This window comes from Lynx rufus, unplaced genomic scaffold (assembly GCF_022079265.1).
Source record: "Lynx rufus isolate CCGP_SWC_20201006 ecotype Redwood Valley unplaced genomic scaffold, mLynRuf1.p SCAF_15, whole genome shotgun sequence".
NCBI classification, from domain to species: Eukaryota; Metazoa; Chordata; class Mammalia; order Carnivora; family Felidae; genus Lynx; species Lynx rufus.
This window is the reverse complement of record NW_025814829.1, coordinates 22264893-22290348: the sequence shown is the minus strand read 5'-3', so window position 1 is coordinate 22290348 and position 25456 is coordinate 22264893. Positions and strand designations below refer to the sequence as shown.

General features: G+C 41.9%; 1 protein-coding gene across 2 annotated transcripts in view; it reads right to left on the bottom strand.

Annotated features, from left to right (window-relative positions):
- The window catches only part of KLHL12 (kelch like family member 12), a 34175-nt gene extending 10902 nt beyond the window's left edge, over positions 1-23273 (bottom strand). The window contains exons 1-7 of one of the 2 annotated variants that reach the window (XM_047076671.1): positions 22814-23273; positions 21883-21936; positions 20544-20777; positions 14997-15150; positions 13703-13920; positions 7279-7428; positions 5636-5750 (exon numbers count right to left, since the gene is read on the bottom strand). In XM_047076671.1, the coding sequence (XP_046932627.1) occupies positions 5636-5750; positions 7279-7428; positions 13703-13920; positions 14997-15150; positions 20544-20738 (832 nt within the window). In that variant the 5' untranslated portion in view covers positions 20739-20777; positions 21883-21936; positions 22814-23273. The remainder of the gene's footprint in view (positions 1-5635; positions 5751-7278; positions 7429-13702; positions 13921-14996; positions 15151-20543; positions 20778-21882; positions 21937-22813) is intronic. The other variant, XM_047076672.1, reaches the window with a different exon arrangement.
- Positions 23274-25456: the final 2183 nt, after the last annotated feature.

Sequence of the window (25456 nt, the reverse complement as noted above, 5' to 3'; positions counted from 1 at the left end):
AAGGATTGACTGGAAGAAAGCCTGTTTGTTCTTTGCCAATGAATGGGGGTGGGAGGGACTTGTTAGATTTTTATCTTCCCAACAAGGAAGATATGTCTAAAACACCTGACAGGGAGTGCCTGGCTGGTGCCTGGTTGCTCTTGGTTTTGGCTCAGGTCATGGTCTCACAGTCTGTGAAGTTGAGCCCCATGTCAGGCTCCGTGCTGACAGCACAGAGCCTGCTTGGGATTCTCTCTCCCTCTCTGTCCCTACTCAGTTCACGCTCTCTCTCAAAATCAATACATAATCAATCAATCAGTCAATCAATAAAACACCTGACAGAAACAGTGTGAAAAAGCACATTAGGAAAACTGAGGCATCTTGACAATGCCATGGTCATTATTTGTGGGGGGAGGGATTAGGAGTTGTGTGTGTGCTGTGGTGTGATGTTAGAGGAATACAGCAGACAGACTGCAAGCTTGCTAAAATAACACGGTTCAGAGACTACATTGCCATACGTATTGATCTTTAGCTCAGAAAAGGAGACTGTGACAAATTAGGAATTGCAATTTCCATTATATCTTCTGTGAGAAAGTAATGGCTAAGAGGTAAATAACTAAAAGAGAATCCTCACACATGATTTGGCAAGCTATTTTTATGTAGCTGTAAATTTAATTTCCTTATGCTGTATGCAGAAGAGTTATCCTGGTAGCTGGTTTAGCAACCTCTATGAATAGAGATGGGCAGAAGACGTGATAGGCAGGAACAATTTACTTCCTAAGGCGCTGATAAGGAGATGCTAAAATAAGAAGAGGGGCTCGTGGGTGGCTCAGTCAGTTAAGCATCCGAGTCTTGAGTTCGGCTCAGGTCATGGTCTCACAGTTTCTGGGATCAAGCCCTGAGTCGGGCTCTGAGCTGACAGTGCAGAGCCTGCTCGGGATTCTCTCTCTTCCTCTCTCTCTGCCCCTCCCCCACCCGTGTGTGTGTGTGTGTGTGTGTGTGTGTGTGTGCGCGCGCGCGCGCACTCTTAAAAATAAAAAAAAAAAAAGAATCTACTTTGAGTGCCTGGGTGGCTCAGCTGGTTAAGCGGCCAACTCTTGGTTTTGGCTCAGGTCATGATCTCACGGTTCATGAGTCTGAGCCCTGATAGGGCTCTACACTGACAGGACGGAGCCTGCTTGGGATTCTCTCTCTCCTGTCTCTCTGCCTCTCTTCGTTCTTGCTATCAAACTAAATAAATAAACATTAAAAAAAAAAGGGAATTGGAAATGGCTTCAGAATTTCTTTTCTGGAACTTCTGAAAAATAACCTCAAAATTATAAGGGCATGTAGAATCCTAATCTTTCAAGATCAGGGCAATAAGCAAGTTCTCTAAGCAGGCGGGCACCTTCTCCTGCCAGTACAGAGAAATGCAGAAAATGTATCTCCAAAAAGTCTTCTGGTTTGCTGGTTCACACAAATTTTCATTGGCTTTAGTTCAATTTAACAAGCAGCTAGGAAGTGCTATTGAGTACTCTCTGGGACACTTCTGGCTCTGCAAAAAAGAAATCTTATCTTCTGTATTAGAAAGAACCTCAGTGGTTTGAATTTAACTCCCCTGATATACAGAAGAAATGGTAATCCAGAGAACTTAAAGGACTTGTCCAGATTCAAAAAGCAAGTTACTAGAGTAATAGCATTGGGAGTCAAAATCAAAGGAAGCAAAGTGTCTTTTCTTCTGTACCAGATGATTTCCACTATATACTGGCTCACATAATATTTAAAGAATATCTATTTTTTATTATTTTTTAAATAACAAAGGTAACCACACATTTATGGTAATAACACAGAAGTATATAAATAAAACAACAGTAAAAATATTCCCCTGCAATCCCATCTTGTTAAAGGTGTTTATCCTTGCATACATATCCTTTGTTTATAATCATGAAAACATATACATATATAGTACATATACAGGAGTTTTTGCCTTTTTTTTCCCCAATGAAAAGTATATACCCCCAACTTAGTATATACCCAGTTAGTCTGTCCAGCAACACATGTCTGACTTAATGCTTTTAATAGTTTCATAATATTCTATGCTTCAGTTGTACTATAATTCAGTCAACCATTCATTCTTCTTCAGATGGAATTCAGGTTGTTTCCCTTTTTTCCTGGAAATATTTCTTTTTTTTTTTTATTTTTAAAAAATGTTTTATTTATTTTTGAGAGAGAGAGAGAGAGAGAGAGAGAGAGAGAGAGAGAGAATGTGAGCTGGGGAGGGGCAGAGAGAGGGGGACACAGAATCCGAAGCAGGCTGCAGGCTCCGAGATGTCAGCACAGAGCCTGATGCGGAGCTTTAACTCACAAGCAGAGAGATCATGATCTCAGCAGAAGTTGGATGCACTAGAAACTGGATGCTTAACCAACTGAGCCACCCAGACGCCCCATCCTGGAAATATTTCTATAGTACAGATTCCCAGATGGGACATAAAGAGTATTCACTTTAAAAAAAAAAAAAGTTTATTTTGAGAGACAGAGACAGAGACAGAGAGAGAGGGGGGGGGGGGGAAGGGAGGGACAGAGAATCCCAAGCTGTGGGGGAAATAGGTTCTACTCACATAAATGGGTTAGAAAAAAGCTTAGGGTGGAAAGTCACCACCACAGGGTGAAAGCGCCTAAGGTTAGCTAGCAAGATACTGTAATGGGATCAGGAGCAGCTTGTTATATCACCTGCAGGAAATTACTTTCCATCTAGTGCCAATGTACCTTGCTAACAAACTCCACTTGCTCCCCCAGACCCTTTGCTTCTTACACACACAAGTTAATGATTACTATCTGATTGTTTTCTTCACGTTCACCACGTGCAAGATCTTGAGCGCTCAATAAATACGGAGATGAAAGCCCTGTTAGGGGCTCTTGTCTCCTCCCGGGCAATAGCCTCTTTTGTATTCAATTCTGCATCCGCTCTCTTGCTGGAAAAGAGAGAACTCCAGACTCATAGTTTGCAACACCAAGCAGATTCTGCACTCTCAGTGCAGCCAGATGTAGGGCTCAATCCCACGAACTTTGAGATCATGACCTGAGCCAAAATTAAGAGTCAGATACTCCACTGACTGAGCCACTCAGGCGCCCGGAAATATTTTTAGTATCTTCCACTTCAATAAATATCTTATTCTAAGGGGCGCCTGGGTGGCTCAGTCAGTTAAGTGTTGACTTCAGCTCAGGTCATGATCTCATGGTTCATGAGTTCGAGCCCTGAATGGGGCTCTCTGCTGTCAGCACACAGCCCGCTTTGGATCTTCTGTGCCCTTCTTTCTCTGCCCCTTCCCTGCTTGCACTCTCTGTCTCTCTCAAAAATAAACAAACAAACAAACTTAAAAAATAACTTGTTCTAACCTTCATTTCTAGACCTGGTAATGAACTATATTTTCAAATGTTCATTGTTCACGTGTATTTCAGCTTCAGTGGGCTACTATAAGTCTTTCATGCCAATTTTCTATTGTGTTGTTTTTTTTCTTGTTGATTTATATGGTTCCTGGGGTGTTTTTCTTGGTTTATTTATTTATTTATTTATTTTTTGAGAATAGTTCACACACAATGCTACATGAGTTTCAGGTGCATGAATAGTGATTTGACAACTCTATACATTATGCTGCACTCACCACAAGCGTGGCTACCATCTGGGTATGGACTTTTTAGTTTTGTAAGATGAAAAGAGTTCTAGAGATTGGTTGTATAACAATGTGAAAAAATATATATATACATTAAACGTTTATTTATTTTTGAGAGGGGGCAGGGGCAGACAGAGAGGGAGAGAATCCCAAGCAGGTTCCGCACATCAGCAAAGAGCCTGATGCAAGGCTCAAACCCATAAACTGTGAGATCATGACCTGAACCAAAATCAAGAGTTGGACACCTAACCGACTGAGCCCCCCGGGCATCAATGAACTGTACACTTAAAAATGGTTAAGATGAGGGGCGCCTGGGTGGCGCAGTCGGTTAAGCGTCCGACTTCAGCCAGGTCACGATCTCGAGGTCCGTGAATTCGAGCCCCACGTCGGGCTCTGGGCTGATGGCTCAGAGCCTGGAGCCTGTTTCCGATTCTGTGTCTCCCTCTCTCTCTGCCCCTCCCCCGTTCATGCTCTGTCTCTCTCTGTCCCAAAAAGAAATAAACGTTGAAAAAAAAAAAATGGTTACGATGGTAAATTTTACCACAACTAAAAATAGAAAAAAAAAAAGGCTCCCACCCAAAAGTTATACAAATATTTTCCTCTAACTTCTAATATTACCATGGTTTTTCATGCTTAGTCCTTCAATCTGTCTTGTTGATTAGTACGTATCCCTGTATATAGTATGAGATACAGACCACATGTTGTCATCCTGCAGGAATTAGTAGAACAGTATCATTTACTACTTCTTCTCTGAGTCCCCTTAAAAAAAAAACAAACAAAAAAACCCCAAACAAAGCAACATCTCTGGGCGGTAGGTTTATGGATGATTTTTATGTATTTTTTGCTTCTCTGTGTTTCTAAAATTTCTATGTTGACATATGGTACTTATGCCATCAAAAATATAGGGGACGTTGAAACATTATTACAAGATGTTAACTAACTTGGATTTAAATTAAAAGCATATATATAGGAGACAAATCATCATTCTACTTAAAGCAATCAGTGAACAGCTTAATTATAATTTAATACCTTGGCAGGCCTGAGTCCACAGTCAGGGGAAAAACAGAAAGCAACAAAAACAAAATGCCACCCCATATATCATTTATAACTTACAACAGCAAAATAGGGAGGACAGGAAACAGAAGTAAGGTAATATCTGAGTCTTACCACCTGTCGGCTAAAATGTCAGGCATCTTACATACACTATCCTGTTTAATCTCTGTAACAACACAGTGAGATAAGATGCTCGGACCCTCACTTTAGAGGCAGAAGCACAGGCTCAGATAAACTGATACTTTACCCAAGGCCATACAGACTGTCATTGGTGGGGCTGAGATCTGCACCTAAGCCTCCTTGCTAAAACAACAGCTAATGTGCACAGCACTTGTTATGTGCCAAGAACTCTTTTAACCCTGTTACATACATTACTTCATTTACTTTTCAGAACAACCTCTGAGGCGGGAGCTGTGATGATGCCCACTTTACAGAGGAGGCAACTGACGCACAGGGAGGTTAAGTTTCTTGCCAAAGTTAATACACCTAGTAAGTGGTAAGCTGGGATCTGCACCCACACCGGCTCCGGAGTGCAGGCTCCAGGTTCTTAAGTACTACATGTCACTCCTGAACTTTATACTATGCTGCTGCCTTTCCTTCCTCTTTTCACCCAGAATGAGAAAACTACTACTTGGTATTTGAAATAATTTCTAATTCACAAGACTCCAAATATCTTGAAATAATAACCTGCATAATATTTGACAATTTAGAAGATGCTTTTACACACTCGATTCCATTTAATCCTCCAAATAGTTACGGGAAATAGATAGGGAAGGTATCCTTGGTTTATAGTAGAGCTCAGGGTGGCAAAGTGACTTGTCCAAGGTGACAGCCTTTCTAAAAGGTTAAAAACAGGTCTAAAACAGGTACAGAATGTTCTTTTCAACTACATCATGCCACCCGGCAAGGGGTAGCTGAAAAATATCCCTCCTTCTGCCAAGATGCCAGCTTACCTAGACGAGCCCTCGTCCTGGGTCCCTGCATCTGACTTCGCAGTTCAGGTCTCAGATGAAACTTCTTTGCTTCATCAACTAGATCCCTGCACTGTAAACTACAGCGGATGAAAGGCTGAAATACAGCAGGCAGTAAAGTGAGCCACAGGGGTCACGTCTTTAATATTACGAGTATAAATGGCACACATAAGAATTCACTTCTTGATATAGAAAACCAGTTTCTAAAGCCCTGTGGTTCCAAGAGGGCTGCTGGTAATAACTACGCTGCTGGTTTCCAGAAATGATTAAAAAAAGTTTTTTTAATAGACAATATATTATTACATGGTTCAAAAATCAAATGACTTTATAAAAAGATATACTGAGAAGTATTCCCTATCTACCTCGGCACTAGGCAGTAACTATTTTAATTAGTTTGTCTGTACATCCTTCCAGTGATTACACAAACACAAGTATGTAATAGCTAACAAAAATTTTAAGGGAAAACCAAAAGGCTGCTGTTAATTCCTGGGATGACAGGAAGAAGTAAATCTTGTCTGAAATAATTTCCTACATGTTCACAACACTGTCACGATGCCTAGGTCTCCCCTGATGGAGCTCTGTACTGGGCAGCTCTCCTTCGTAACCTAACTCACTCCACATCCTTCTTCACTCTACTCTCTGGCTTGGAAGACTGGCCTACATGAACTACGTCGTAGGGTCCCCGTGCCCTCTGACTTCTGGCTCGGCTCAGCCAGTGAGGAGCCCTAGAGGAGCTCAGAGGGAGAAGGGGAGTGAGGCCAGGTTCCCCCACTCCAGGGTGAGTGGTGAATATAGGATTTCAGTCTCCTGAGTCTAACTCGAGAGTCTGGGCTGTGAACCACAATATAAGGAAATAGACACAACGGCAATATGAATTGTTAGAAAGAAATTACAAATATGAGAAAGTGAGTTTGACATGTGACACTAATCAGCCTGCAACGTTTCTAATGTGAACTGGAAAACTGTGTTTGTAGTTAACTCCCAAAGAGGTCTGAGGCTGGGCCAGAGGAAGGAATGCATTCACTGACCTGGGCTTTACCTATGTGCTAAACAGCAGCGTTTGCCCAAAGTACAGTCTAGGTAAACAGGTGATACATAAGGTAAAAACCATGAAAACATACCACACACAAAGAGCTTGTGTTGGAGAAACACTTTTATAAATAAACACCGTAAAAAACAAATTAATAAATAAAAATAAATAAATACACACAGTATAACCTAAATTCATATAAGAATGCATCAAATTACTTTGGTGTTGGGTTTCACAAGGGGTCAAAAATAAAGACATTTGATAAGCAAAGCATCTTTTTCAGGGCAATTTGGAACAATTTATCTTTGATGGAGAAGCGGACAACATTTGTCATCTAATGTTGCTTACGTGAAACACATGGGCATAGCAAACAAAAAGACAAGAAAACAGAAAATTAAACCATAGATTTCCATTTCCAGAAGGGTAACTTGCCCACCAGTTATCTGGAGACTACCTAGCACCATCCTCTCTGGCACTCCTAGAGACGCTAACCAGGAGACGCTGTGCCTACGGTGAATAACCAATTTGAAGTACGTAACACTAAGCTGCAAGAGACACTCATGGTTTTCGATCCCGTGTGTTTTGCCTGACTTACCTCAGCATCTATGACGTCTGTGATGTACCTGGGGGTCAGCAGGGGCATCCGGACGTACTGCAGCAGGTCAGGTAAGGATTCTTCTCGCTCCTTTTTGGCGTGCTTCACCCAGTTGATGACAGCTTCAAAGACTGGCTCCTCAGAATCCACCTATAAACGTGTAATTACACATCATGGAACTAACTCTGCCTTTCCAATGTTCTCACAATTTCAAAAAGTAACCGTGCTTACTTTCTCCTTCCTGCTCCCCATCCCCTACCACCATTATTTCCTCTCTTCCAGAAACAGCTAAGCTCTTGGGGAAACAATCCTTTTCAGACACGACTCATTAAGACCAGCAAAAGAACTGCAGTCAAACTGGGTAAAAAAAAAAAAAAAACACAAAAAACCAGATAGTGCCTAATAAACCATCAGTTACAAGTGGGCTTTTACTTCAGAATTGTTTCCATTCCTGAATTTTTTTTTTTTTTAATTTGCGAGACAGAGAGAGAGAGAGAGAGAAAGAGAGAAGGGCAGAGAGAGAGAATCTTAAGCAGGCTCCATGCTCAGTGTGGAGCCCAACACAGGACTCAATCTCACGACCCTGGGATCATGACCTGAGCTGACATCCAAGAGCTGGACACTCAACTGACTGAGCCACCTACGTGCCCCTTTTCTGGTCATTTTTGAAAATTTGCAGGGGGAGGAGGAATCTGTTGCCCTATTCAAAATTTGCTATGTATTTTTTAAAATACGCTCTACGCTCAACGTGGGGCTTGAACTCACAACCCTGAGATAGAGTTGCATGCTCTACTGACTGAACCAGCCAGGCACCCCCAAAATTTCCTCTTAAAACAACTTGTGTTTATAAGTGTTGTCTAACGACCTCCAGGATTGCTCCCCAACACCTCCACCCAAGCCTGTGAAGCAGAAACTTCTCTTATATCATTATGCTATAATGCTGCAGTTTCCAAAGAATTGTCAATTAGCATCTGAACAAATACTATTTATATATATAACATATGTAAATATATAATTATATTTCTATATGTATAAATATATATAGAAATATATAATATATATAATATAAATATTATTTATCAGGCACAATGCTTTGAGATGATATATGCAATTAATCATTTGGGGAACTTAGGTCTAAGCCTACATGTAACAAATTGCATAAGGCACAGCCTAAAAAACCTACATTGTATCCCTGCAAGAGCACTACATCTACTAACACCTAAGACCTCCCCAAGACAGACACCTACATATAGGTCCTGTGCCTCTTCCACCAGCGCCTAGAACGCATCTGTTCTGAGACCTTTCAGAATGTGACAGTGCCCAGAGACACCATTCTGTGAACTTTTCCCAAGAACTGAAAATGCAGACGTTTCAGAAGGTTCATTCATTGATGTACCAAAAACCTACTATGCGCCAGGCCCAGTGCTGGAAGCTGGTTATACACTGGTAACAAATGAGACATGAACCTTGCTTTTTAGTGGGGAGATAACAGGTAAGTTGGAAAAACGAACAATGCCACTTTGTCATTCTGTACTATGTAGGAAAAGTACAGGGGCTATAAGACAGAATAACACGAGATTTCCTAATTTAGGTTGATGGGTCAGAAAAGGCCTCCCTGCAGAAGAAATAGATTTCAGTATGATGGGTGAGTAGCAATTAGCCACGAAGAGTTAAGAGAGTGCTCCAAGGCAAGCAGGAGAGCACATGCTGAAACCCTAAAGCTGTATTGTCCAATATGGTAGCCACCAGCTACGTATGGAGATTTATAATTACATTAATTAAAATTAAGTTAAGGGGTGCCTGGGTGGCTCAGTTGGTTGAGTGTTCAACTGTTGATTTCAGTTCAGGTCATGATCCCAGGGTCGTGGGATGGAGCCCGGTGTTGGGCTCCGTGCCCTTCTGCTCCACTCCCCTGCTTGCTCTGTTAAAAAAAAAAAAAAAAATTAAGTGGGGCGCCTGGGTAGCTCAGTCAGTTAAGTGTCTGACTTCAGCTCAGCTCATGATCTCACAGCTTGTGAGTTCAAGTCCCGCATCGGGCTCTGTGCTGACAGCTCGGAGCTTGGAGCCCGCTTTGGATTCTGTGTCTCCCTCTCTCTCTTCCTCCCCTGCTCATATTCTGTCTCTCTCTCAAAAATTAAATAAACGTTAAAAAAAAATTAAGTTAAATTAAAAACTCAGCTGCTCAGTCACACCAGCCACATTTGAAGTGCTCAACAGCCATGTGTGCCTAGCAAACTGGACAACACAATCTTAGAGCAAAAAAGAACACAGTTTGAGAAATGATACAAGGCTGGTGTAGTAGAAGGAATGAGGCAGGGGAAGAATGGTAAAAGATCAAACTGGAGAGGTAAACAAGGGCCAGCTCAGAGAGAGCGTTAGAAGACTGGAATTTACTCTAACAGCAATGGGAACCCATGAAAAGGTTTCAAGCAAGCTTGGGATATGATCATATCAATGTTCTGTAAAGATCACCCTGACTAGCATGGGTAGAACAGATTAGAAGGGCCAAGAGCTGGGACACCAGCTGGCACATTAGGCAAATGGTGATGGGTACTTAAGCCATAGCAGTGGTGACTGAAATTTATGCACCAAATTTATGGGAGGTGAAACTAACCCAGCCTGCTGATGGATTAGAGGCAGGGAAGTACACAGAAGAGTGCCCACAATTTAAAAAAAAAAAAAATCTTTTTAAAGACAAGAATGACAAGCTAACAGTTGTAAACAGCTCCATGCTAGGCTCTAACACATTCTAGGTTTAAATTAGATACATCAGTTTATAGTGGGGTTTTTCAATCATGAGCAGCGACCCTTGATCTTACTGAAGAGAGAATAAACTAGACTTGCAGAGAAACAGCTAAACTGGGAGGAAAAAACCTTCACATTAATGTTTCACTATGGAGAAAAATTTCCCCATAATAAATTTTCAGAGAACTATTTTATGTATCAGGCACTGATATTCTTTTCTTTTTTTTAATTTTTTTTTAACGTTTATTTATTTTTGAGACAGAGAGAGACACAGCACGAACGGGGGAGGGTCAGAGAGAGAGGGAGACACAGAATCTGAAACAGGTTCCAGGCTCTGAGCTGTCAGCACAGAGCCCGATGCGGGGCTCGAACTCACAGACCATGAGATCGTGACCTGAGCCGGAAGTCGGACACGTAACCGTAACCGACTGAGCCACCCAGGCGCCCGAAGGCACTGATATTCTTATTTAATGATCAGAATGACCTCATGCACTAAGTAGGACTATTATCTACAGAAGAGGAAACTGAAGATTAGTGGTTAGGTTAACACGTGCCACACAGCCAAAATAAACCCCACCCTGATTCTAAAGCCCATGTTGTTTTAACCAGTACAACATACTGCTTCTGTGTTAAGTAGGATCGTTTTATATAATTAAGAAGAAGTATTAGCTGGGGAGTTAGACATCTGGTTCCTCTTTCTGGCTGGAATACAGAAGAGAAACAATGTGCCACTTGCTGTCTTTCCAGAAAAAAAGACAGTCTTTACAGACACTGAGGGAAGAGTTCTCAAACTCTTTTCATCTGAGTTTCTGAATAAAAAAGTTTTTTGCTCTCCCTATTCCATTTAGTTTTATTCCAAAGTATATATAGTTCTATGACTACATATGACTTCTGTAACTGCTTGCTGATTTGGTCAATTAGAAACTAACTAGGAAACCAGCTCATAGTTTCATGGAACAGAACAGAATCTGGAGCCAGACTGCTCAGATATGAGACCTGGCTCTGCCACTTATTAGCTCCAGTATGACGCTTACCCTCGAAGCATCAGTTCCTTTCTCTGAAAAATGGGGACAGTTTTGACAACTACATAAGATAAAATATACCAAGAATGGTGCCATTAAAATGAAAAGTCCAGGGGCGCCTGGGTGGCGCAGTCGGTTAAGCGTCCAACTTCAGCCAGGTCACGATCTCGCGGTCCGGGAGTTCGAGCCCCGCGTCAGGCTCTGGGCTGATGGCTCAGAGCCTGGAGCCTGTTTCCGATTCTGTGTCTCCCTCTCTCTCTGCCCCTCCCCCGTTCATGCTCTGTCTCTCTCTGTCCCAAAAATAAAATAAACGTTGAAAAAAAAATTTTTTTTTAATGAAAAGTCCAGAGTATAGTAATTTTTTATCTGTTGTGTTCACAATTGGATTGCTGGCACCCGGAACCGTTCTGGGCACAAAGTGCCCAATAAATGTTTAATAAAGGAAACCAATAGTAAATGCTGAGTAAGTTTTAGCAATTTTGTTATGTGCAGTGAACTTTATATTGTTCACGCTATTTACTGCATTTCCTAATGCATGGTTAAATCAAGAAAAATCAAGATATTCTAGCAAATTACCAACTTCCCAAGTCTGAAGAATGTGCCATTTGTCTACACCTGGCATTTCAGTGCATGGACACAATGTTCTACCACAGCAAGAGTGAGAACAAAACTTTAGCAAATATTTGTCTCAGTAACACTTGTAACACCAGCTTCTCTGGGCTAATAGGTCAAACTGGAAAAATGATTCCTCTTTATTTTGGAAACAATGTCACCAATGTACCTTAATAAATTTTCCCTCAGAAGTCAGTAGGGGAAGGCAAAAAGAAAAAGTTGGCTAAAATATGATAAATATCCTTAAGGTCTTACTATATTCATGAAAATTCTAGTTTTAACAAAATAAATCAGAGAGTTATCATTTGGTTTATGAAAGTAAATTATAGGATTTCTTTAGCAAATTTCTTCTACATCATTTATTTTTTTAATTTTTATTTATTTATTTTAATGTTCATTTAGTTTTTTTTTTTTTAAACATTTATTTATTTTTGAGACAGAGAGAGACAGAGCATGAACGGGGGAGGGTGAGAGAGAGAGGGAGACACAGAATCTGAAGCAGGCTCCAGGCTCTGAGCCGTCAGCCCAGAGCCCGACGCGAGGCTTGAACTCATGGACTGCGAGATCGTGACCTGAGTTGAAGTCGGACACTTAACCGACTGAGCCACCCAGGCGCCCCAATGTTTATTTAGTTTAGAGAGAGAGAGAGAGACACACACACACAGAGTATGAGCAGGGGAGGGGCAGAGAGAGAGAGGCAGACACAGAATCTGAAGCAGGCTCCAGGCTCTGAGCTGTCAGCACAAGCTCGCCGCGGGGCTCAAACTCACAAACTGTGAGATCATGACCTAAGCCCAAGTCAGATGCTTAACCACCTGAGCCACCTAGGCACCCCCAGCTTCTATAGCACTTAGAATATTAATCAGATTTTGATTCCTTCCCAATATATCTCTTGTTTAAATTGAGGTGCCACTAACTTCTGGGAATCCACTAATTCAAAATTTATCTGAGCAGAGTGGGAGGAAAACAAATGAACTCTTAGCCTTCCTAGAGAAGTGAATTTCTCCTGATGAGGGGAAACAATTGTCACTCTAATTGTTAGCCTAACTACAGACCTCTGTGCAATAAAAACTCTGCTGGCTACTGGCACTATGACTTAGCATCAGGATTACCTAAGATCCTTCTTGCTGGGCCAAGTGACTGAACCCTTGCCTGTGCCCAGGTGGCTTCCCCTCTGCTGGGTGAAACACAACTCCTTCAAGACGCAGTTCATATGTTCCTTGTCCCCACTCGCTCATTACCCGCACCCCCCCCCCCCATTAGGCACTTATGATCTGCCTCCTGTTTACGGTTTCCAACCTTTTTTTCACTTCTTTTTGATCCACTTCCTTTTTGGTCTAATTTAAATGTAAAAGGTTTATTCTTCTTTCTTCTAATTTCTTCACTTTGAATAACCTCATTATTCTCACTATATTCTATTAAGTTTTGTCTTTCTCTGTCTCTACCACTATGTTGTGAATTACTGAAAACAAGGACTGTATCTTACTCACTCTTGGAGCCATAGCACCTGGCACAGATAGTTTATTCAGAATATCTACTGCTGTAGAGTAGATATTCTCCGTAAATGTTTGTAAAATGAGTGAATGAGTAATACAGAAGTGCTCTATAGAAATCTCTTTACTTCAAATTTCTGCTTATTCCACACCACTGTCTCTTCAATAGTGACTCTTAACCATTGGGATTGTATATTGAGGAAGGTGGCTAACTCCTTCCCAAAACTCCCTCCCATAAATTTGGCATAAAATTTCAGGGGTATTTAATGAAACCTTTGGAGACAATATTGACACTTGATTAAGATACCGTGCTACAGAAACACAGTAAATCCACCTTGCTTTTTCCTAGTTTTGTGTTTGTTTTCTTTTAGTAGGTTCCACACCCAACCCAGAGCCCAACACGGGGCTTTAACTCACAACTTGAGATCAAGACCTGAGCTGAGATCAAGAATCAGATGTTCAACCAACTGAGTCACCCGAGTGCCCCCCACTTTCCCAAGTTTTGTAATGTTCCAGTCTTGAAGAAACCCCAATACCAAGCCAAATTTGTACCTGAATTTCATCACACTTGATTAGCTTTTCCACTTCTCCTTGACTTAGAAGAATGAATTCTTCATGCTGTACCACTTCCGGAAAATGCTTCTGACTAAAAACCTCAGCTGCTTGCATCAGGTCAACACAATTGTGAGTTTCAGCAAAATCCCTGATACCCAGGCAATTAGAGGGGTCCAACTGACTTTCTAAGAACTCACAGCAGGCTTGCTTCACACCTAGGACAAACACAGACAATGAACACTTCAGGGTACTTGACCAGGTGTGAACTGGTCTACCTTCTTGGAAGGAGACATCTTCTCTACAAGGTAACAGAGGAATCCTGGCTCAACACGGGTAAGGATCAAATTAGAAATGTTATGCTTAAGGAATTCAAATCCAATTTCTGTCTTATGTGTCGTGCGACCTTCAAGCAAGGTCTTGTGTGTCTCTGTTTCAGCTTTAAAAATAAGTATAGCAAGACAAATTGCTTCTATGGACACTGGCACAATTAAACAAAACATACTCCTGGGAACCAAGCTTTTATAAAACCAATCATAATTTAACATAATGTACCTAATTTCTATTCCCTATGAAAACTTGACTGAAAGACTCCTGCCAAGGAAAAATAAGAGCTACTAACGACAACCCCTTATTTCTCTAATTGCAAAGTTCAGAGTATAAACCTAATTTGTGCACTAATGCAAAAGCTTCAATACTGTTTTTCAATCATGTATTAAAAACAGAACACTTTCAACCAGGCATTTCGAAATACTAAAAATAACAGAAACATCAATGCAGGTTAAGAAAGACAGTCTGGAAATAGGAAGGGGGACCACCCCATATCCTGTGAAAACATTATATACTTTCATTTTTGTGTGCCAATTTAAATTTTCAACACATAATTTACGTGGCTCAAAATTAAAAGTACAAAAGAGTTTAGAATGAATAACCCCCCAGCCTCCCTTTCCACCTGGCCATCTAGTTCCCTTCCATATAGGCGATGAACAGTATCAGTTTCTTGTGTCTCCTTGTAGAGCTAGTATGTACATACATGTAAGAAAATGTGTCTGTTATCCCCTCTTTCATTTTTTTAAAAACAGAAAAGGCGTAAATGCTCTTCTAAAGAGCCAAATGGCCACATATGGAGAGGTTCTTTGACGTTGTGATTGAGACCTGATCTTCTGTGCCGCAGGCGGTAAACATGAGCGTCCACAGTCTGTCTCCATAATTTCCGTGATTAAGTTTACCTGATTAATTCTAAGTATTTCCAAGGCTACCGTGGCATGAGCAATAGCAACTTTATCATCTGTACCTTTCAGCTGAAGCAGACAGGCTGCAGGAAGCAGTTCTTGTACATTCTCCACCGTCACATGTACAGTTTCAGTGTACACGAAGTCCAACAGAATCTCCATGGTAGAAGCAGTTAAGCCTTGAATATCAACATAAGGTTTCCCCTTCTCTGAAAGCTGAGAATTCAAAGGGTATGAAATAATAGTGGTTATGATTCCACGAGATAAAGGCAGAATCTCATATCCGAGAGCTTGAAGGGATGTTAATATTAACGCCCATCTTTAAAAAATTATGGTCGGGGAGCCTGGGTGGCTCAGTCGGTCAAGCGGCCGACATTGGTTAAGCGGCCGACTTCGGCTCAGGTCATGATCTCACGGTCCGTGAGTTCGAGCCCCGCGTCGGGCTCTGTGCTGACAGCTCAGAGCCTGGAGCCTGTTTCAGATTCTGTGTCTCCCTCTCTCTGAGCCTCCCCCGTTCATGCTCTGTCTCTCCCTGTCTCAAAAATAAATAAAACGTTAAAAAAAAAAAACAAAAAATAAATAAATAAAAAATTATGGTCTAATTTGTTTGATTTGTATGAAGCAAATATGGCATGTATTTGTAGCTTGTCCAACTTGGGGCAGCTGCATGCTACTCAAGAGCACACCGGGAGGCGCCACCCTGGAATATTAATTTCACCAGTGAATAATTTAAAACACTGCTTTTGTAATAAAACAAACATAGATCTATTACAGGACTGAATCCAAAAGTTCTGTGAACATAGCACTAGTGTCCATGAGCTTTTAAGATAAAACACAAAATTTCAATGAGATTTCACGCTTGTAGAGGACTCTGTGGCTTACAGCTCCAGACTCATGACTACTCATTATTGTTCTATTTGTTCTTCGAGTACTTTTTTTTTCTTCCACTGTTTATTTATGAGAGAGAGAAAGAGAGAGCACAATCGGGGGAGGGGCAGAGAGAGAGGGAGCTACGGAATCTGAAGCAGGTTGTCAGCACAGAGCCTGACGCACGGCTCAAACTCATGAACCGTGAGACCATGACCTGAAACAAAGTCAGACAGACGCTTAACTGACTAAGCCACCCAGGCGCCCCCGAGTACATTTAGTAATGACCAAATATTCAGGTCATCTTAAGGGGCATTCTACTGTGACACTGGATATAACTGAATTGGTACTTTTTCTAAGTATCAGATTGACTCTTTTGGCTATATTGGCTATTTTGACTATTTTCACTAATTGTTTAGTGGTATATTTAGTCCCAAAATGCATCATTGCAATTATGAGTATTGAAGACGCCTGGATAATCATAGAAAATTGTTCGGCTAAGGGTATAAATCTTTAATTTTACAGGACAGTAAACTATCTAAAAATCGATTACCTCATGAAACTCTTACTACAACTTAACCTTAGCTGGAAATTCGAATTACTCACAAAATTCCAGTGCACTTCCATTATGAACTACACATCTTTATCATCTTTGATTCCACCATCAGCCCAAAAGAATAATAATCAAAAAGTATTCTCTACCAAAGCCAAGAACAAAATCAATCCCTAACATTAAAAATAGCACTCGTAAGGGGCGCCTGGGTGGCGCAGTCGGTTAAGCGTCCGACTTCAGCCAGGTCACGATCTCGCGGTCCGTGAGTTCGAGCCCCGCATCGGGCTCTGGGCTGATGGCTCAGAGCCTGGAGCCTGTTCCCGATTCTGTGTCTCCCTCTCTCTCTGCCCCTCGCCCGTTCATGCTCTGTCTCTCTCTGTCCCAAAAATAAATAAACGTTGAAAAAAAAAAAATTAAAAAAAAAAAATAGCACTCGTAAGCAGGGCACCTGGGTGGCTCAGTTAAGCATCCAACTTTGGCTCAGGTCATGATCTCACGGTCCATGAGTTTGAGCCCCGCATCAGGCTCTCTGCTGTCAGCACAGAACCCACTCTGGATCCTCTGCATCCCTCTCTCTGCCCCTCCCCCACTCTCTCTCTCTCAAACACACACAAAAAACATCACTAGAACATTGTTTTGTAAAAACATTTGTTAACTCTGCACATAGTATGTATACAAGCAGCAGAAATATATAAGTACATTTATTCCTAAAACTTCTTATTCAATAAACTATTTTCCCATCAAATAAATATGAAAATATTTCACTATCTATGAACTCAGAGCAATTTATAGTATCATTTCACACTAATATTTGCTTTACAATTTTTCAGAGTGCTTCTTACTATTATTTCACCTGATTCTCACAGCAACCTGGTAAAGTAGTTAGAGGTCTGATATTATTGCCATTTATGACAAAAAGGATCTAAGGTTCAAAGAAGTTATGTGACTTAACCAAGGTCTCTTAACTAGCAAGAGACAGATGAAACTCAGGTCCTCTTGCCTCACTCAAATGACACTTTAATTGGACCACATTTGAAGAGCATTTTAGGGCGGGAAGAGAAAAATGAAATCATCTAGTTCAACTACTTTATTTTAAAGATCAACCCAGTGAAGTCAAATGGCTGCCAGAGTTCACACAGCATTGTTAAGAGAATTGAGCCTAGGACCCAGGTCTCTGAACCCTCTCCTTTATGTCAATTACTCTTAAAAATAAAGACAAAACCATCTGGCATTTTCTTGCCTAATACCAGTTTTTAAAGAAAAACTATAAAATGGTCCCTGGTGAGAAAAAAGAGAGAATTCTTTCAGAGAACTCCTTACCACTCTGAATGTGCAGAGAGAGCAAAGACAGACTATTTTCCTCCAGCTCACAGAGAACAGGATGCACGCTATATAATTAGCAGTCAGCAGTCCTGATCCATTAGTACCTTCATGCTCAGCAGCTGCTGAGAGAACCGTCCTTACCCAGTTAAATGCCAACTGCTTCTGATGCTCTTGGGCAGATATTCTTTCTGGAGGACAATATGGGATAGGGATCTGTGATGTTATATTACACAAGAGCATTTTAAAATTAGCCTGAAGTAGCTGGAATGATCTGTCAGGTTTCCATGTTTTTCCTACCAGCCATGTGACCGAGCACTGGCTCAGAGAACCATAAACTATTTTGGCTTTGAAATTGGAGAATATAAAAACCCATCTATCAGAGGCTAAGGAAGCACAGTAGTTAAAATGTGTATAAAGCAAGTAAGTAAGATCTGTGTAGAGCAATACAGCATGTTTGTAGCTTTTCGGATACAGCATATATCGTATGGGTTTAGAGTCAGAAAATTTAGGATTAAACCCCATCTCGGTCATTTATAAGCCATGTGATCTTGGGCAAGTCATTTAATATATAAGACCTTGTTTATTCATTTGTAAAGTGAGATGGTAACATCTAACCCTAGGGTGAATAACATACAGCAATCACCCAACACAGTACCTGCCCCATAAAAGGTAGTTATTGTTATTATTATGTTACCACCTCTCTTATTCCGATCCAACAGCAACATCTTCACTAAGATGATGAGATTAACTTAAAAAAAAAATACTGGTGGTTAAAAAGATTTTTTTAATTTTTTTTTCAATGTTTATTTATTTTTGGGACAGAGAGAGACAGAGCATGAACGGGGGAGGGGCAGAGAGAGAGGGAGACACAGAATCGGAAACAGGCTCCAGTCTCCGAGCCATCAGCCCAGAGCCTGACGCGGGGCTCGAACTCACGGACCGCGAGATCGTGACCTGGCTGAAGTCGGACGCTTAACCGACTGCGCCACCCAGGCGCCCCTAAAAAGATTTTTAAAAAAGTGCTGATACAATGAGATATTTCAGGCGTATTTAAGTATAAGTATGTGATATAATACACATTGGTGTACTCATCACTCAAGGTTAAAAAATTCAAGATAATTTATTTAAAATTTAAAAATCAGACTTGAGATTTTGAAAAATAAAAAAAGTTGCGGTGCTTTCTGCTGTTCAGCTAAGAGTAATTCACAATATATTCAACAGCCTTACCCTATGTTTTAAAAGTTCTGTCAATTACTAAAGCAGTCTTTCTTTATTTTTATTTTTGAGAGAGAGGGGAAGAGAGCGTGCATGAGCAGGGAGGGACAGAGAGATTGGGGGACAGAGGATCTGAAGTGGACTCCACACTGACAGCAGAGAGGAGAGCCCAACGTGGGGCTCGAACTCACGAGCCATGAGATCATGACCTGAGCCAAAGTCAGATGCTTAACCAACTGAGCCACCCAAGTGCCCCAAGCAGTCTTTCTTAATACCTGCAAGCACAACCTTTTTTCTTGTCAAGCCAACCTTTTCCTTATTCTCTTTTACTGCTTACACTCCATAGTCAGCATTTTTTCCCCAACTTATACTGCATATACCCATGCAGTCATTGAGTTATTTGTTAAGTCCTCTTCCTCTCATTTGAAATTACACTAAACTCTACATTGGTAGAATGAATACTGATTTTCTTCATATGCTGTTAGGTGGATGAGGACTGAATCCTACACTCCTCTTTCCTTCCCTCTCCCTTATCGTCCTAGTATTCACTTTAAAATAATAGATTTTGGGGGCGCCTAGGTGGCTCAGTTCGTTGAGCACCTGACTCTTGATTTCAGCTCAGGTCATGATCTTGCAGTTCATGAAATCAAGCCCCACGTCCAACTCCATGCTGACAGCACAGAGCCTGCTTTCTCCCTCTGACCTTCTCCTGCTCGCCATGCACATGCAAGCATGCACTCTCTCTCAAGATTAAAATAAATAAACGTTAAAAAATAAGTAGAATAAATAAAATATTAGACTTTGGAAGGAGAAAAATAGGAAACCAAATTTTAAAAGTAAAATCTGGGGCGCCTGGGTGGCTCAGTCGGTTAAGCGTCCGACCTCGGCTCGGTCATGATCTCGCGGCTTGTGAGTTCGAGCCCTGCGTTGGGCTCTGTGCTGACAGCTCAGAGCCTAGAGCCTGCTTTGGATTCTGTGTCTCCCTCTCCCTGCCTCTTCCCCAGCTCACACTCTGTCTCTGTCTCTCTCTCTCCCCCAAAAACAAACATTAAAAAAAAAAAAATTAAAAAAAAAAAAAGTAAGTAAAATCTGCGGCACCTGGGTGGCTTAGTCAGTTAAAAGTCTGACTTCAGCTCAGGTCATGATTTTGTGGTCCATGGGTTCAAGCCCCGCGTTGGGCTCTGTGCTGACAGCTCAAAGCCTGGAGCCTGCTTCAGATTCTGTGTCTCCCTCTTGCCCTCTACCCCTCCCCCACTCGTGCTCTGTCTCTCTCTCTCTCTCTCTCTCTCAAAAACAAACATTAAAAGTAAATAAATAAATAAATAAATAAATAAACAATAAGTAAAATCCAGTAGCTGACATTTGTGTTTTATCACATGCCAGATGCTGTTGTAAGCACTTCATATGTGATTTTCTCAAATAACTGTCACAATAACCATATGTGATTGCACATTGCTGTGATTCCTAATTTGGAGATGGGGAAACTAAGACACAGTCAAAAGGCAGATCTTGACCAGAGTCTGTGCACTGAACCACCACACCACAGAAATTCACTATTCTATCAAACTTGTATCATTTGATTCACTGAAATGAGACAACTAAAAGGTTACATGTGTGACTTTCATTTGTAAGGTGAAAACTTACCACTTACCTCACTAGTGAACATGGCACAGAAGTAATCGCTACAGGCGGCCAACACAATCCGATGAGCAGGGAAGTCTTTCTGCTCTACTCTCAGTGTCACATCGCAGAGGGTATTGCTCTTCCGGAGGGAGTTCATTGAATTGAGGATGGATTTAGCATGAGTATTTGTCATTATGTCTTTGGGGGCCATAATGCCTCCCATCAAGCAATGTGGAGAAAGAACGAAAGGGGTCCTTGGATTCTGCAACAAGAGAAAAAGAAAATAAACCCAGAACATACTTGAAGGACTAGGACAACTAAAAATGTTCAATTATCAATACAAATTAAGGAGGCTTCCTCAGATATTAAGTAGAGAGCATTCCTATTACTGGTCTTACCACCACAATCTAGCCACTAATAATCCCAAATAACAACGATTCTTCCTCTGAATTCCAGTATCGAGAGCCCCTACCACTCAACACTATAATCAATACTCAACTGTACTCGAAATATAAAGAAACCACACATATATCATATGTCTTCACAGTGCTGTTATCTCACATGATAAAATGAGAAGATAAAAATCTCTTAAAGGTGCGATATCATTATTATTTAAAGAATAAGGAGATAAGTACTTAGAAGGTAGGATCTTGTTTTATATATTTTTCATATATTTATATATTTTTTCCTGTTTATATAGTTTTCCTATTCTGGCAGGTGTACAGAATGTTTAGAAATTAAAAGCAAGAAAAGAAAAATTGTGTATTCACCTTACAGCAATAAAGGCCAGTCAGTGAAAATGAACTTTTTCTAAAGAAGTATGCAAAAAATTATTTGTGACTTCCAAATATATCTGGATTTCTTCTTAAAATGACATTTCAAATGAGGACCAATACCTACCCTGAATAATGGAAACACTGCAAGCTTATCTACGGATTTTCATGTGATTAAATTTTTTATTTTAAAATGTGTAGCATGCCAGCGGGGAAGGGACAGTGAGAGAGGAAGAGAGAGAATCCCAAGCAGGCTCCATGTTGCCAGAGCAGAGCCCAATGCCGGGGCAGGACTCCAACTCAGGAACATTGAGATCCTGACCTAAGCCCAAATCAGGAGTTGGAAGCTTAACCAACTGAGCCACCCAAGTGCCTCTCATGTGATTAAGTTATTGAATCTCTTCTATTGAAGGGTCTTCCTACTCTACATTATTAGCAACCGTCCAGTAGTAATTCTTCTATACTGAAACCAAGAGCCTAATTATTAGGATAGAAACCTATTAAAACTCCTCTAATTTTACTGCCATAAGCAGTCACTTGCAAAGTTCACTTGTATGCATCAAATAAACTAAGTACATTAAAAAATGTACTTACTTTTTTGATTGTTGACAAGCTTTAGTGACACTCTTTTTGCTTCAAGGAAAATTTCTGGGGAATGAAATGGCAGGGTTATTAAGACAGTCTTACTGGAATCTATAACTTTCTGAAATGATCCAAGAAAAAAAAAATCAAACTACAATCTTCAAGAGTCCACAACTCACGACCATAATTTTTGACTAGCACAAACAAGATACTAAATTCTCATCTGCTCCTATGTACAGTTAGCATATTATTTTATAAGTACTCTAGAAAATCCCTCCAAAAACCCTGCAAGATCCATTTTACAGAAACGGAGGTGATTCATCAAAGCATACAAAGTTTTTCAAAAAGAGTTTCCTTAAGTCAACTTACTTCCAACTCTGGAGATGTAAGAAAAGTCTGAACAGATACCCACTTACTGTTAACCACAGGGCTCAGCCTAGGACTGGGCTTTACGGTGTCAGTGTCAAAACTGACAGTAACCCTAATGCACTGTACTCTTCCTCCTTGGGGATTCCTGCCTCATCAGGCAAAACCTCAGCCACATCACTCTCATCTTTTTGAGGTTACCTATTCGGGAACTTCCGTTAACATCTGAATAGAGGAGCTGCACCCTGGAAGACTCGGGAAGGGGGTGAGAGCGAAAAGGTGTCAAATTTTGGAAAGGCTAAATTTCAGGTAGGAGAAGAGAAGGATGGGCAGTCCCCCCCCCCCCCCTCCCCGCTGACAACACGAGAACAGTGCCGGCAGCTCCAGGGGGAGGTCCTGGAAGGGCGCGGTCAGGGCGAAGTTGCGAGGGGGGCGCCCCAGCCCCGCAGACCTCCCTTCGCTCCCTTCGTCTCTCCGTTGCAACCCGGAGGGAGACGATGGTTGGGGGCAGGGCCGTAAGCTGGAATCGGGGGCTAGGAAAGGAAGGGCTGCCTGCCACCACCACCGTGCAACTCACCTCCGCTCGCGGGCCCACCCAGCGGCGCCGGGTCCGTTCCCAGCTCGAGGGGATTGGGTGGGGCGCGGGGCCAGCAGGCGGCTCAGGAGGAGCCCAAGCGCCGCCGCCGCCGCCGCCCCGACCCGGAGGCTCTGGAGCCGTCAAGGTGGTAGTCCCGGCTCTAGTCTCCGCGGCCGCGCGACGTGATGACGTAATGCAGCTCGAGGCCCGCCCCCTCCCTGCCCTGGGTCTGCGTCACGTGAGGCGGCGGTGTCACGTGACCCGCAGGTACGGGGGTGCGGTTTTCGGCCCGCTTAGAAGAAGGCGGAAAGAAAGGGTGGGGCAGGGTGGGGTCGGGCAGCGAGGGGCGGGGTGTATAGCCCTCTTGCCCCGTGATTGGCTGAGGCCAGACTCTCCCTGAGTCTCCCCAGAAAGGGCATATTGACAGGATTCCACATTTCTTTTTTTTTTCTTAATTTTTAAAAATGTTTTTACTTATCTTTGAGAGACAGAGCATGAGGCATGAGTGGGGTAGGGGCAGAGAGAGGAGACAGAGAATGGAAGCAGACTCCAGGCTCTGAGCTGTCAGCACAGAGCCTGACTCGGGCTCGAACCCACGTATCGCAAGATCGTGACCTGAGCCGAAGCCGGTCGTTCAACAGACTGAGCCACCCAGGCACCCCCAGGATTCCACGTTTCTAAACCGAGGAGCTGGCTGTATGTTTTACCTGCCAGGTATTCAGGAACTCTCTCACATCGAGAAAACCCGCGGGGGCTTCACATTTCTTCACGTCTATTGCCCACAATGGCCTTTTCCAGCGGACCATCGCTGTGGGGAGAATCCTCTGAGCCCTGGGCTCCACACACCTCAACATTCTCTGCATCATAATGGGGCCTATCATCACCCTCGAGGCGGTTCTCCTCCGCTTCGTGCACTTCAGGACAATCAAGTGGAAGGAACTTGTCCCTGGACGCTGGACGTTGTGAGGGAAATTGCAAAGGGTCGTATTAGAAGTCCCAGGAGTCATCATCTCCCCTGTTGCTGTTTTGCTGACTTTTCACCAGCTCCTGGGTGCTGAGTGTTTCAGTTTAGGAATTTTGCTTCTAGCTGATTTTGGCACACTTACCTTAGTGGTTCAGAGGGCAGTGAGGTCCCTTAATTCAACTTCTGTGAATGTCCAAAGTAATTATGTTTGATTATACAGTAGTTCCCTCTTATCCTTGGGGAATATGTTCCAAGGCCCCTGGTGGATGCCTGAAACCATGGATAATACTGAACACTATATATATACTGTGTTTTTTCCTATAGTAGGTATGAAGTTTAATTGCTAAATTAAGCGTAGTAAGAGAATAACAACAATAACTAATAATGAAACAGTCTATAACAATATATTACAATGAAAGTTGTGTGAATGTAGTCTCCAGAAATATTGTACGGTACCCACCCTTCTTGTGATGACGTGTGAAGATAAAATTTCTACGTGATGGGATGAAGTGAAGTGAATGACATAGACACTGCGACATAGCGTTAGGCTGCCACCAAGCTGGCAATATGTGCACCGGATCATCTGCTTTCGGATAATGGTGACGACTGGTAACTGAAATTGTGGAGAAGGGAGAACTACTGTACTATTTTCCTCCGTGGTGCCTTTGATTCTTTACAGATAAAACGATAGCCTAGAGAGCAGCGATCTGATTTTACATACTATTTCCATCTTTCATATTATATCTCTTTGATCTAGAAGTATCCTTTATTTTATTTTTTTTAATTTTTTGACGTTTTTATTTATTTTTGAGACAGAGACAGAGCATGAATGGGGGAGGGGCAGAGAGAGAAGGAGACACAGAATCGGAAGCAGGCTCCAGGCTCTGAGCCATCAGCCGAGAGCCTGACGCGGGGCTCGAACTCAGGGACTGTGAGATCGTGACCTGATCTGAAGTCGGATGCTTAACCGACTGAGCCACCCAGGCGCCCCTAGAAGTATCCTTTAGATAGAGGATTGGTACAAGTTCTGTTGGGGGCATTTGGGAAAAGTGCACCAAAATGATGAATGAAGATAACTTTAACTAAAGGATTTTCATAAATTTATCCTTCCGATGTACTCATGCACATGTAAAGTGATATGTGTGCCAGGTTGTTTGTAAATTAGATCGAAAACAAACTTAATATCCATCAGTAGGGAAGTGGCTCAATAAAGTGTGGTCTATCCATACAATCCAATACCAAGAAGCCGTGAACAGTGTGTATAGGTTGATATTAATTGTGTAAAAGTTTGGGGAAATTTTAATATTCACATTTGCCTGTATATGTATAAAACGCATCTGGGAAGACACAAAATGTTGGTTTCTTTGGAGAGACGAACTGATTGGTTGTGAGACAGCGTGGGAAAGAGATTTCCCCTCTATATCTTTTTGTGCCTTTTGAACTTGTCATCATTAATTAAAAATTAAAAATATGTACAATTTGGAGCACGTGTGGGCTCAGTCAGTTGAGTGTCTGACTTTGGCTCAGGTCATGATCTCAGGGTTCGTGGGTTCAAGCCCCGCATCAGGCTATGTGCTGACCGTGCAGAGCCTGCCTGGGATTCTCTGTCTCTGTCTCAAAATAAATAAATAAGCTTGGGGTGCCTGGGTGGCTCACTTGGTTGGGCATCCGATTTGGCT